Here is a 14,063-nt window from a genome sequence, read left to right as displayed (position 1 = left end):
TTCAGCAGGGATTTGCAGCTCAGCAAGGGAGGGATGAATCCTTGTGAAATTATAGCAGGGTGCTGATCCATTTCTGAGATACTTCAGACTGGAGGCTGTCATGCCACTGGGGTAGAGAAATGGCCAAAGAGGCTTTTTCCACACCCTGTTTTAATAGTAAATGGGAAGGCAGAGCCTAGGAAACACAACTGGGATTTGTGAAAGAAACAACCAACATGTACTGCATAGCTTTGGAACAGAAGGTTGGCATGTGACACTGACACTGCTCCTGCATCTGTCGCTAGCCAAGCATAACTACGCTCTGTGCATGGGTAACAGCAGGTCCTTCTTCACAAAGCTGTTTCAGGGGTTTGGCCTCTGTAAAATATTCTTGTGTCTTCTTTTGTGGAGAGTCGTGGATGAACAAGATACAGTTTTGAAAGAAGGGAGGCAGTGCTTCATTGCTTTATCCTCACAGGACTGAGTAGGAGTCGTGGCTCTGGGGTTACCTGTGCTGCTGGTTGGCAAAGACTGGGGCACCTGGTGACACTGAAGAGCTCAAAAGATGTCACAGCTTGGTGATATATGCCTGACTATTGCTTGTAAAGTGCTGGGCTATTTACTGTGAGCCCAACCTAGAATAGAAACGGGGAAATTAAAAAAGATCCAGCAAACTCAGTACCATTTCAAACCCAAACTGTTGCTTCAGCCTGTGAGCAGAGGCAGTGAGGCAGCTGTTTGCAGTTTGCATAACTTGTCCCATATGGCAGCAAGTGAGGGAGCAGAGGAGCACATGTTGCAGGGACAGGCCCAGGAATTGCTTCTGTCCAGTCCTCCTTGAGCCTGAGGTACATTTTTTTAATAGGCTTTTTCCATGACGCCGTCAGAGCTGCCTCTGTAAAGCCAGTTTGTCTTTCAGTCGTTATTCCTCTGATACTATCTCCCAGGAAACACATGGCAGAACAACATAACCTCTGTGGTTGTGACCAGAGAGCATTTGTGATGTTTTCAGAGCAGTTTAAATAGCCTCCTGAGATGGGAAATACTCAGCATGCAGACACCCAGTCATTGGGAGCGTGAAGTGAAGCGGGTAGGAGGAAAGCACTGTTGATCACGGGTGAATAAATCCATTTCCCAGGGTGTATTAAGGGACAGGTCACGCTGTGACAACTTCTGAGACCTACCAGAATGTATCTTTCAAAACTATCGGTGAGCCTGTGAAGTTTGATGTCCCATATGCTGTCTGATGCAGCACCACCTCCTTATGTGGAACAACCTTTTGCCAATGAAGATTTTCAGTTTTTTTAAAAATCAACCCTGGTCTTTCCCAGTCACGCATAGAGGAGATACCAGCTGTGCCAAGGAGTTTCAGCTTGCTTATGGGCTGTATGGGAGAGGATGTGGCAGAATGGGAATGCAGAGACCGAAGTCCGTTCATCCTACCGGGAGTCTTGTGGGGTTTGATAAGGTTTGATAGACTCCAGTACTCATGTCGGCATTATTTGAGAAGGGATTATTTGCCTGAAACAACAAGGAGCGGAGGTAGGAGCTCCAGTACAGCCGCTAAGGTTGTCATAAAACCCAGCTGCCTGAAGTGACTCCGGGTGGTAAAGTGCCCTGACAAAACAGCGGCTGTTTACACCCCAGAAGTGGTTGTATTTCAGTGCCGACTGAAGCCACACGTAAAGAGTGCAGCTTTTTGTGTAAGAGCCCTGCATTCACAGAAGACATCATCACATCGGTGCTATCTCATCCAGGTAGCCCAAGGCCCTGGCAGTGTCATTTTGAAAAATGCCCACTTTGGGCCTGCTTCATCTCCCGGATTACCTGCAAAGTCTTGCGTTACGGCCTGCTGGCTTTGGCCCCGACGCAGAGACCAGATGGAGTGCTGTGTTGAAGAAGCATTTTTCTATCAAAAGGGTTGGCATCATCCCCGTTGCTTGAAGGTGTTTCTCATGCTTCTGAGTCATGTTTTCTTTTAGTGCTGCGCAGATACTTATTTTTTTTAAATTCTTTTGCTTCTAAAGGTCACTTCAAGGTTATGCCCCTACAGAGTGGAAAAAGCACTTAATGGAAACACGTGTAAGCAGGAAAGAAACCCTGGATCTTAACTGGCTTACATGTGTGAAGGAGCATTTGTTCCTATAGAGCAGACCAGCTGCTCAGCAATTCTGCTCGCTTGCCACCAGAATCACCTCTTACCTCTTGTTTTAGGTGAAGGCGCGAGGTGTCTGCTGTGTGCTACAGCCTGCACACGGGAGTTTCCCCCTTGCCCTGCTGTTTGATTTGTACCCTGAAGCCAGAAATGTGTAACTTTTTGTCTTGCTTTGTCAGAGACGGAATTGGAGACTTTCTTGTCTTCAGTATATAACTTGCTTTGAATCCTGCTGATTTTCAAATAACATCCCCTAGCAGTGAGTTTCAGGGGTTAATTACGGATTTCTGTGGTGGAATGAAGTGGTTGTGTGGGGAATATCTTGGTTTATGTGATTTTTCTGCTAACGTAACTCAGTTGGAGCGAAAGCCTCTCTGCCTTCCTTCCAGCCTTTATGTGGCATGATTTTGGCAACCTGTGAGTGCAGGGGCATTTAATTCAAGATTTATTTTCCTTGCCAGATATGAAATACCTTTCTCCTCTGATCTGTGCCGTCTTCATTGTCATGATCCCTCTCTGGGTTGCGATCGCCAAGCAGAGTCCTTCCCTTGCTGAGGTCCTGAAGTCTGGATGGCAGCCAGTCATCGTTGCCATGAGCATCAGCAGGTAAACTGAGGAACGGCTCCGGAGCCCACGTGCGAATGCGCGCTGCAGAGAGACCCCGTGGTCATGTAGAAACCCATCAAAAACTGGAAGGGACAGCAGAAGGGTGTTTGTTCAATGCCTCACAGTCACTGGTGATCCTCCAACAGGCTGTGAGATAGCGATTAGGCCATTAACAAAAACTGGAAGGCCATCTCTTGATGAAAACTGAGCTTTAAAAGGAGTAAATGGGGAATAGTCCAGCCCTGGCAGGGGACAAGAAGCAGTAACTCACCTCAGTGGGCTATTTTCACAGTATAGGAATTGCTCTGGGAAGAGAGATTGATCCAGCCTCATTCCTGTCCTTTTTTAACAGCATTGGTGGGCTCATCTTGGACAAGACTGTAACTGACCCCAACTTTGAAGGCATGGCAGTTTTCACACCTGTGATTAATGGTAGGTGAGGCAGAGGGGTTATATGCATGCTTTTATTTATACCTCCCCCTCCTCCCCAAGGGTTATGGTATCCACTATTGCCCCTACACAGACATCTGTGCTGAAGTCCCTGCTCTCATCAAGAGTGTAAGTGGAGCTCCTGGTCCCCTTTACGTCCCTGCTTACTCATATCTTGAAGTGTCTCTGGAGCAAAATAACAGGCAGGGCTGAAAAATACTGTCAGGGCTGTGGGAAAGGTTAACAGCATCTGATAGCTGTCTGTGAGAGCAGCCTTGACACCTTTGCTTTCGTAACACCAAACCTACAAAGGGTGTCACAATAAATCCATTTTCCCTGTCTCTCTCCACTCAGCAATTTGAGCTGTGTCATCATCCCTTATACAGATTGCTGATGAAGATGAATATATTAAGATTATATATGTGTATGTACGTATAAAAATACATATGTATATTATATGTAGGGATTTTTAATATATATGTGTGTGTGTATGTCAACACCTTTTGTGTGTATATTTATATGTCTCTGAAGCCTCGCAGTCCTTTTATACAGACACAAACCAGTACAAACTGCTGGGAATCCTGACATCACTGAGGATCCCATGGGTTATTTTTCTATTATTGTAATGTCCTTGCAGCCCAGGCCCATTCCAGGGGAAGCCCAGGTACCTAGGGCAGGCTCATGCCACCCTCAAAGCACGATGTCCTCTTGCAGCGTCAGGGGGTGTCACCCAGCTGTCACCTTACTGGATCTGCGTGAAGGCAGCCATCTCGCTGACAAACTCTTTCCAGCATGGTTGGCCAATGAGCCTGATGAGGAAAGCATATCAGCAGCAGTTGGGTGGAACAACGATTGACCCAGACATGGCTCTGTGGGGGCGGACGAGGTGTCTGGCAGAGCTGGCGGCAGAGTGATGCGTGCTCCGGGTCTTTGCACGGGTGGCTCTTCACTTTGCTTGTGCAAGGGAGTCCAGCAAAGTGTGGCAACGCATGATTCAGAAACATCCCATCTTGAGCTATGTCGAGCTAGTCTTGGTATTTTCACTTTGATTCTGCTCGGCAAATCTCACATGTAATGATGGAGCTTTTCCTTCCTCAAGGAAGGGAAGACATCACCAGAAGCCTGTAGGATCTGGCTCAACCATTATCTGTTCTGTGGCATTTCTACCCTGCAAATGCTCAGGGTGGTGGAGGTTTGCCCCACAGATCATCATCCCTCTGTTCTCTGCTAGAAAACATAGCAGCTTTTTCATGTTTGCAAGAATTAATCAGTCTGGAAGGAATTAATTGCCTTTTAATTACCTAACATATTTGGTCTCTGATTCATTCTCATATGATGCCTTCTCATTCAACGAGTGTGTTCGATGCCTTCAGACAGACGTATAATCACTCTTTGTGACGTTTGTTGTCTTTTCAACAATAACGGCTCTCAGGGTGAGTAAATCCAAGCAGTGGCCGTGAGCAGCAGCTGCCGTTGCCTGCGCTGCTTTCCCCAGGTGATGCTCACAGCCTGCGTCAAACCGGGTGCAATGGCATCACCTTTAGAGGCCGTGTGGCATTTACAGCTGGTGCTGGGAAGCAAGGGAAAACGTTTCCAATAAAGCAGGCAGGAGATGACGATCACTGGAGCCTTCCTGATTTTTAAGAGCTGTTCCTGCCAAGCGATAGCACCGCATCACCATGACATGTGGGATCAGGTTTTCTGTTTCACTGCTGTTCTCGGGGAGCGTGTAAGCGAATGCAGATCAACTCACCTTGGGCGAGGGTTTAGACCGATGTTTCCTGCTGCAGTGAAGGTGATTTACAGCTTTACTGTGTTTTGTCCTCGTAGGTGTTGGAGGGAACCTGGTCGCTATCCAGGCCAGCCGTATTTCCACATTCCTGCACTTTTGGAGCATGCCTGGAGTTTTGCCATACAAGATGAGGCAGCATTGGCCCAACCCATGCACCACATTCTTCTCATCAGGTAGACCTTGAACCCTAGGTGTCCGTGTCTCAAGGCGTGTCATCACAGATAGCTCCTTTATCAAGCCTGCTTGGCGAAGGACTAGGTGGGTTTCAAAGGCAGAACTCCCTTGCCCCCTTGCAGGGAATATACTTAGAATGGAGAGGGAGCATCTTTGCAGTGGGCAGCTTGAAAACAAACAAAAAACAATACTTGTTCACTGACATGCAAAGAAATTGGCCTTCAGGGAGCACTAAAGAAAGTAATTGAGAAAGAATCTCAGATTTGATGTAATGGAAAGTCATGTTAAACATGGCCAGCCTAGAGCTATCACCTGTGGCCAGAGGGGTGATTAGAACACAGCCTTGCTGAAAATCAGCAATTCCTGCTTCTTCAGCAATGGATAAATTTAAGCATCAGCAAAACTGGATTTGGGTGTGTTGTCTTTTTAAATTGCAAGTTCCCCTTGATTTTCCATGCGAGGTTGGGGAGGTACTGCTAGAGCAAACTGAAAACTGGGAAAGGAGTTGCAGCGAGGCAGAGCAGAAGCAGTGGGAGGCAGAGAGCAGCTGAGAGCAGTGTTGGGAAGAAGCGAACTGGATCTGCATGGAGCACGTCTTCAGCACATGCTGTCAGTGCTAGACAAAGCTGCTGGGCCAGTACTGCCGCTGCTCCAGATTGCTCTGTGATCTAGAAAAGGCGTTGCAATGTGGCTGGTGGGAGGGGACAGCCCCAAGTCTATGTTCCAGCATTAAAATACACAACTGCATCCTGTCCCCTCCACCGTCTGCAGATGCTGTCATTGCTCTTTCTGTCTCTGTCCTCCGCAGAGGTGAACTCCAAGTCAGCCCGAGTCCTGTTCCTCCTGGTTATCCCAGGGCACCTTGTATTCCTCTACACCATCCATTTGCTCCAGGGAGGCCACACGTCTCTGTCGTTCACCTTTGTGATGTTCTATCTGACTGCTGCTTTGCTGCAGGTAAACCCTAACCTCTCATCCAAAATGAACCTCTCAGACACTGTGAAAATAAAACAGTTTCCAGGCTAAACAGGAGTCATGGTAAAACATCCAGCAGCAGCCCGCATTTCCAGTTATTTCAGGTGTGCTTCCTACCAAGCATCACATACCTTCTAATGGTTCTGTAGTGGTTCTACTAATACTTCACCCAAATTGCCAGGGTCTGGTTTCCCACATGAGCATGGCTGCTCGTAAGGGCAAGTGAGGGGTCAGACATGAGATGAGGAACAAGTTGTCATCATCCACTGAGCTGCAGTAAGTGAGCAGACACACACATAGCCAGGAGGTACCTCTTGCTGTATAATGGTGCCTTGTTTTACTGCGGTCAGTCCTTGAGTCTCTAAGCCCCAAGTATTTATCAACTGCCACGGGTTAAGTGGCAAGTGAGAGGCTGTGAACCCCAGCCAGCAGATTTCCCCATTCATTTTGGAAACTAGTTTCACATATGGTGAAGACCAAGGGATCCCTCTGGACGGGGATATGGCCAAAAGGGTCCAAAGCCTGTGAGAATCCAGGCCTGAGAAGTTAATCTGCAGATGTACAAGCTCTGGGTAGGCAATGGGCAGTTCATCCCAATTGTTCTGCCTCTTCCTTTTCACCGTTTTTCCCGCCCTGTAAACTTTGTCACCTCGCTCAGAAATGCACGCGGCCGTTGCTTAAACCCTCAGAGGCTCTGACTTCACTTGGCCTTTTAAATCAGTGATTCATTAATTTGCAGGGTGAGGTAGCTGACTTCTCACTTTGCCTTACAAGCAACCTTGTGTCTGCGGGTGAATTCCTCGCATGTGCAAACAATCGGTTTTTCTCGACCTTTGCACAACCCTAAGCCCAGCAGCACAGCCTCTGTTGTAAAGGAAAATATTTATTCTTCTCCTTATCCGCCGAGGTAACTCCTCAACCAGAGCCAAGCATGAAAATACGCAGAATAAGTGACAGCGTAAAGAGCAGAATCCCAGCAACGCCGCTGACCCCGAAAGATTCCCACGGAGCGTAGCGCAGGAGAATACGCTTAGCTTGGTTCTTTCTTCCCCTGCATTATACTTTATAAAGAATGACAGAAAGGAAGAGAGGGGGAAGTTTGGGTCAGCTGGAGGAAGCCCACAGAGAAAGATCAGAGGCCTGGAAAACATGACCTCGGAGGAACAATTGAATGGTCTGGGGTTAGCCAGTCCAAAGACGAGAGGCTTGAGAAAAATCTCCTTAACAGCCTTTAAACTACCAGGTTTCTGTAGGGAGGGAATGAATAACATTTTTTATTTCTGTGGTCACTAAGGATGAAACATGAAATCCTGGGTTTCAAATGGAAAAGGGCAGATTTATGTTAGACCTCAGGAAAAACAAGGACAGGAAAAAAAAGCCATGGGACTGCTTGCTTCGAGTGTGGCATCTCCATCTCCGAATGGTGTTTAGCTAAGGTTAAACACATGACCATCAGGAAATACGTGGGCCTATTTGTTTCTGTATTGGGGCAGAGAAATGGTCTATATAAAAGCCTTGAGTTTCCATCCGGCTTTAGTTTCTGTGATTCTGTTACTCCATTTGCTTCCCGTATCTTTCCTCCCCCACCCAGCTTGCACCAGTTTTCACCTTTAGAAATGCCGCCTCCGTCTTTGGTTCCTGTTGTGCACCGGTCTCCCATGGAGGGACCACAGATGTGGGGTGCAAACTCTCTCTCCCGTCTTAATTCAATTAACTAGACGGTCTTTAATCTTTAACTGAAGTATTTTTTTTCCTCCATCTGTTTATCAGAACTGGGAATGAAATAGGCATTAAAAGAAATCACAACAAAGATTTTAAAACTGTTGAGATTAAAAAAAAAAGAAATTATTTTCATTTTTTAACATGTCAGTGTTGCTTGGGATAACTTTGATGTAAAAACCGCCTCAGACTCCAGTTGTCCACTGAGATTTTTAGGCAAAACAAAGTAGACACGATCTGAATTTCTAATGGAAAAAGAAGAAGGATGAAGAAAAAAAACCAACCTGGCTACAAACTTATCCTTTGGGGCTGCCTGCGTATTCGCAGCACCCCTGTTTCTGCTGGAGTGAATGGGAGCGCTCCCATTCATGGTGTGGAAGTGGGAACCGTACCTTTGGGAGATGCTTTTGGTGTGGCCCAGCTACACCCATCCCAGCACAGCTCCATCCCACAGGGAAACAGCAGTTTCCTGGGGAAGGTGTTGATTCCCAGTGGTCAGTGTTAGCTCTGGTACCTCGGCGATGGCCACGTGGTTTTGTCCTGAGGGTGTGCATCACCTTTTGCTGCCTCACCACTGGGCCTCTCTTGCCTCTCTGCAGGTGGGAATCCTGCTCTACGTGGCTGACCTCATCGTGCGCCTGATGTGGAGGAAGGCGCTGGATCCCGATAATTTCTCCATCCCCTACCTCACCGCCCTGGGGGATCTCCTGGGGACCGGATTCCTGGCTGCCTGTTTCCGCCTGGTTTGGCTCGTCCATGGTGCAGACATGAACCTGGGGAACTGAGAGACCATGCGCTGCTCCACATCACTCATGTGGCACAATGCTTTTCTCTGGGACAACGAGGTACTTGGTGATGAGCGCTGGGTCACCCAGCTGGATTGGGCCTCCCCTGATGGCCCACTGTGCCTTACAGCTGGGCTCATCCGTCCTGAGGAATCGGCACCTACAGACTTGTGCTCTTGCAATGAGCAAACCGGTTCCACGCAGCGCCTGCTGCTCACACACGTGCCCAGCAAACGAGGTGTTAAGGAGCATTTAGGCTGTTTGTAACAAATGAGCATTTTGCTCCATTTCAGTCCCTAGCACCAACACAGCCCAAGAGGCCCCTCAGGAGCCCGCTGAGGCCACTGCATCCGATCCTGCATGTGGATGTAGCAATACCTCTGCTGGGCACTGACTTTCCATCAAGAGAAATTCTTTATTTGCCCCCCTTTTCTCTCCTGTCACACCCCCAGAGGAGGACAGCCACCAGGTCTGTAAACTTCTCCTCCGTCGCTCAGACACTCAGGATCTGAGGCAGCGAGCTCCTCACTGGCCCTGCCGCACAGGATGTTATCTAGGGATGCCACCTACCCGCGCTGGCAGCATCGCTGTTGTCTGACCAACAAACTGGATTGGTTGCATTTTGGGGGTCGGAAGGTTTGTTTTTACGGTTTATGAAATGCCCGGTAGTTAAAATGTTTATAGAAACACACACAAATAAAGTGGTTAAAAAAAAAGAGAAAAGGTCATGCTGTGGGTTTGGGGGTTGTTTTTTTCTTGCCATGGCTCTGCCTGTTTCTAGTTCAAACTTGTCAGGTAAGTTTGCTTGCTTCTTTCTCATCTGTTTGAACAGCACCATTTTAATAGGGCTTCAGGAAAAGCAGTGTTTCCTAAGTAAGAGCAGCCTTTTGCAGCCCCCTTGTTTCAGGTCACAGTTAAAGCCCATTCGCTCTCCCACGGTTGCCATCCGCTCATGAACAGTTGCTCTGCGATGAGCCTGGAATCTTCATTTGTGCCCAAGGACCGTGTTGGGCCGGGTGAGGATTTGGCACGAGGATTTGGCAAATGACTTCTGGGGTCCTCGCTCCACGGTGGCTATCTTGGGCTACCAGGAACGTGTCAGGGAGGCTTTTGGGGCTGAAATGGAAGAAGCAGGAGGGTCCTCCAGGTAACAAGATGCCCGAAGTCAGGAGTTGAGGAGGTGGTCAAACCTTTGAAAAATGCCAAGTTTAATAATAATCTGCCTATGTACCTGTTAGAGCAGGGAAAGGGGGTGTTAAGGTCCCCCCATCTGCTAGCAGACAAAGTTCCCTTGTTCAAGGACCCGCCACTTTCAGAGCTGGCGAGTTTAAGAACGCTCAAATTTGAGCTGTGTTGTGTACCTACTGACCTTGGCCTGTATTTCTTTGCTCTCGGTGCTGCTGGTCTCGCAGAGCTGCTGCAAATGGGCTCAACATGTGGCTGAAGGTCCCTCACAGGAAGAGCTGAGCTGCTCAGCTCTGGGCTGCGAGGCACAGGGGAAAAGCACTTCCTGCAAAAAAATCACTGTTGCCTCCCCCGTCTCCGAGCCCCCTTTTTATTTGTTACAAAGGATAAATTACCCAACGCTGACTGAGCTGGAGAGCGTGCACACACCAGCTTCACAGTGGGGGAGATTTCGGCATTCGAGGCACACAGTCCCCCCGCTTCGGGCCTCGCTGCTTTATCTCTGGCCGAGGGCTGTGCTCTGTCAGCTCTGCTGACACCCCGAGCACCCACGTGTGAGCACTGCAGCAGCAGCGGCTGATTGCCAGGCCCAGTTTGAGGTGTTGCTGCATTAGGAGATACGTGCATATATATCTTTGAATAACGAGCTTAGCTTTTTATTTTGTAAACCCTTATTAGCTCCGATTTGGGGCCGGCTTGAGCAGTCCTGGCAAATCACTCCTCCAGTCACCACGCCGTCTTTGCTCCTCTTTGCTGCCTGTCCCTGCTGCCTTGGAGAGGTCCTCTCCAGACCTTCCTGCTTTTGCTGCTGGCATCTATCGGGTAAGGCTGGTCCTGAGGCAACGCTGCTGAGGACACCCCACCCCTTTGCAGGGTCCAGGCACATGAAACTCCACAGCACAGCTTTGCTCCTGTTCCCTCCAGTCCCCCAAATGCCCTAAACTGGAGCCTGTGGCTGGTGCAGACCACAAGGGACTCCAGTCACCTTCCTCTAGCACCAATTCCCAGTGCCCAACGTGCAGCTGGGGTATTTTTGGGGGGTATTTCTGGGCAGAGCTTTGCGTGTTCTGGTTGTCGCTGTTGACAGAGGCCGTGGATGCGAACCCGTAATGGATGCCATCTGTGTCCTACTTGTGGGACCCAGCTGGGCCGGGGTGCCCTGTGCTGCCCCTTGCCCACGCCGGGCTTGGAGGTTCCCCCTTCACAGGCTGCGTGGGGACGATGAGCTGATGGGGGGACATTACAGACGGGCTGTTCCCCAGGGCACCTCTTGGTGGGCAGCCAAGCGTCAGCCTCGTGCCCGTGCACTTAGTGCAGGGAATGCACTTCAGACTGAAAATTGCTTCCAGCCTCAAGAGAAATGATATAAACAAAGGAAATGATTTCAATAAAAGCGGATTTTTTTTTCCTTTTCTTTTTTTTAAGGGCAGCTAAAGGCTAGTTATTTGGCTGTTCAGCCTGTTTACTCCTCTTTCCTCCTTTTCTTTCATTCCCTGTGCAAATGAGAAGGGGACTTTACTAACGAGGGTTATATGTAACCCTGGAGCACGGCTTGGCTCCGTGTTCCTCTAACTCCATCTGAACCTGCTCCTCCAAAAAAGCACCCCGAGCCCTTCCAGGGAGCCAGGCCTCCTCCTCCTTCCCTCCCTTTAAAAGCAGGGATTTGGTATTTAAATGCCTGCAAGATCCTCAGCTTTCAAGAGCTTTCAGTACATCATAGCAGGCTCTACCTGGTTTTACGCTCCCTTTGGTGGTGTATTGATGGGAGGAGATTTGGGGAGGGGTTTGCTCTGCTCCCTTTTGCTTCACAGAATTCACATGGCCTCAGAGCAAACCTGCGTGGGTAGCAGAGCCAGCCGAGGTGTGGACATTACAGAGTGATTTCTGGCTTTAATCTAACCCAGCAGGAACTCCTTGCCACTGTGCCCATGTCATTGCTATGTCATTTGCCAGGGCTGTGCCACCCAGTTATTGTCACCAGCACCTCCGTGTGAGCTGACAGCGACTTCTATTTGTGATGGTTCCTCACACCGCCCAAATAAGCAAATTCCTTCAAAAGGAGGAAGGGAGAGAGGAGAGCTCCTTGGCTGCTGACCGGCCCCATGGGCTCAGTGCCTGCTGTGGGCATCCCATCAAGTGCTGTGAGATGCCTGTTGAAGGCTCCCCTTGCAGAAGGCGCTGTCACCAGCTGTGGAGAGAGACGGGAGCAGGGGGTTGTTTTCAGGAATAGTCAAAGCATTTATTTCCTCCCTCCCTCTCCTCACTGCCTCCATCCTAATGCAGTATTTTTCCAGAAACTCTGCTTTGTGTGTGATGCAGCATCCTTACCAGGGACAAGTGAAGTGCCAGCCAGCAAACACAAGCAAGTCTGAAAAGCCTCCTTCAAGCGAGACACTGCTTCCAAGGCATACTTGAAAACACTTGCATATTTTTTTTTCCCTTCAATGGAAGTCTATTTAATCCTCCCGCTGGTAAACAACCCAATCTGTGGTGCACAGCAAGCTCTGGAAGGAAACCTCCCTATCGCTGAAGCCCAGTTTTGCTCCACTGGAAGGAGAAGCTCAACATCTTCATGTAGGCCACCAGGAATGGGGCTGGCGGCTCCGTACCGTGAAATAGCCACAGCACAGGGAAGGGGCTGGGTCGCCATCAGCTGCTGAGCCACCTTGGACGCTGGCAAAGCTCAAAGGAAGGGAAGGTGCTGCCTCCTGTATGGAGCTGTGCACGTGTGTTTGTGTAAATATGATGCTGTACACACACATGCAAATGTAAACCTACATAAAGTGAATGGCTATTAAGTATTACAACCATATACAAATATAACCACTCTATTAAACATATAATATATAATTAAAAAATGCTCTTTATTCTTGCAATATGTTTTATACACAAATACATATTATATATAATGTGTTATCGCCTATAAATATTTCAATTATTTGCAATATCTCTATTATACATGATAATATAATCATTATTTACATTGTGAGACTGTTCTTGCTTTGTCCCACAGCAGCTCCCAAACCTTGCACTGAACCCCAGGGCCAATCTGGAGCTGCTTGTCCCCAAACCCTGGAGCCTGAGAAGAGGATGGGACCCCTGTGGTATGTGCAGCCACCAGGGCGACTGGGGTACATGGTCTACAGTGAAGCCAGGGCAGGCTCTTTCCCCCCATAAGCCCGTCGCCGAGCACGCCCATGGTCACTCATCCCACGTCAGCTGCGTGACACAGACGCCGCAACTCGGAAGCCTGAACGTCACTCCATATTGGCAACAGCCGTGGTTTGTCCCTTTGGTTATTTATTTTTAATAGGCACTTGATAAGGGGATGAGGAAGGGAGGGTTTAAATAGTTGGCAAGGTTATTCCTTCCCCGAGGCTGAGCTGCGTGCAGTCGTCATGGCTAACTTGGATTTTACTGTTTGTCTTGGGCTCCTGCTGCTGAGCCGGGGTGACCTTGGTAGCATGGGCTGCCGTGGCTCTCCCTCGGCCACTTGGGTCCCCCAGCCCCAACCCACTGCTGCCAAAAGAAGACCATGGACAGGTAGAAAGGCCCCTGCTGCCATTGGAGTTATCCCTTTGCTCTTTCTCCAGGTGACAGTGGCTGTGGTCATTCCTGGTGGGATGATGTGTCCCATCGTCACCTCGCTGGTCACAGGGCTGCTGGGGAAGAGTCTTCACCTCCACTCCTCGTCAAACCTTCCCCAGTCACAGCGCAGTACATGGTACGTGACCCTGCAGGGCAGCTGCACCCAAGCCCCATTACCACTAAGAAACAGGGCTGCATTTTGGACCTGTTTGGGATCCTGGCAGTGTATTAATGCCCTTCACCACCAGACCACCATCTTCCTCCTGGAAACCCTCTCCACTCCCAGGGGGGTGCTCGGGCAGGGCCGATGACCCCCACCCCATCCTCCTGCAGGATGGTCCCTGGGAACCTCCGTGCTTTTCGAGCCCTTGTTGCAAATCAGGCGCTACGACGTTCCTAGTCCCAAGTAGAGGAGAAAGCCAAATCCAACTACACTTTACAGGTGGCCTAGATCACCGTGATATTTTCTAATCTGGCAAGAAAAAGGGATGCAGTGAAGCAGCTAAAAAAAAAACCCCAAAACAATCAACTAGGAGCCCCTCAGAGAATTGGTTGCCAGCGCCCGAAGCCTTGCAGGAAATTAAAACGTTGTAGTTGGGATCAGCGGTCACACGGTGTCCTCGTCACTCCGCGTTGCTCCGGTCCCGCAGCGCCTTTCGGTGCCGGCCGGGGAGGG

At 49.2% G+C, this 14,063-nt stretch overlaps 1 protein-coding gene across 1 annotated transcript in view; it reads left to right on the top strand.

Annotated features, from left to right (window-relative positions):
- Positions 1-8,614, top strand: part of SLC41A3 (solute carrier family 41, member 3) — a 13,252-nt gene extending 4,638 nt beyond the window's left edge. Inside the window, exons 5-10 of the mRNA XM_010188212.1 lie at positions 1,882-1,899; positions 2,596-2,740; positions 3,093-3,172; positions 5,000-5,134; positions 5,944-6,092; positions 8,429-8,614. Of these exons, the coding sequence (XP_010186514.1) occupies positions 1,882-1,899; positions 2,596-2,740; positions 3,093-3,172; positions 5,000-5,134; positions 5,944-6,092; positions 8,429-8,614 (713 nt within the window). The remainder of the gene's footprint in view (positions 1-1,881; positions 1,900-2,595; positions 2,741-3,092; positions 3,173-4,999; positions 5,135-5,943; positions 6,093-8,428) is intronic.
- The last annotated feature ends 5,449 nt before the right edge of the window (positions 8,615-14,063 follow it).

Source organism: Mesitornis unicolor, unplaced genomic scaffold, assembly GCF_000695765.1.
Source record: "Mesitornis unicolor isolate BGI_N332 unplaced genomic scaffold, ASM69576v1 scaffold9007, whole genome shotgun sequence".
Taxonomy (NCBI): domain Eukaryota; kingdom Metazoa; phylum Chordata; class Aves; order Mesitornithiformes; family Mesitornithidae; genus Mesitornis; species Mesitornis unicolor.
The sequence above is the reverse complement of the archived record's forward strand: the minus strand, read 5'-3'. Positions and strand labels throughout refer to the sequence as shown.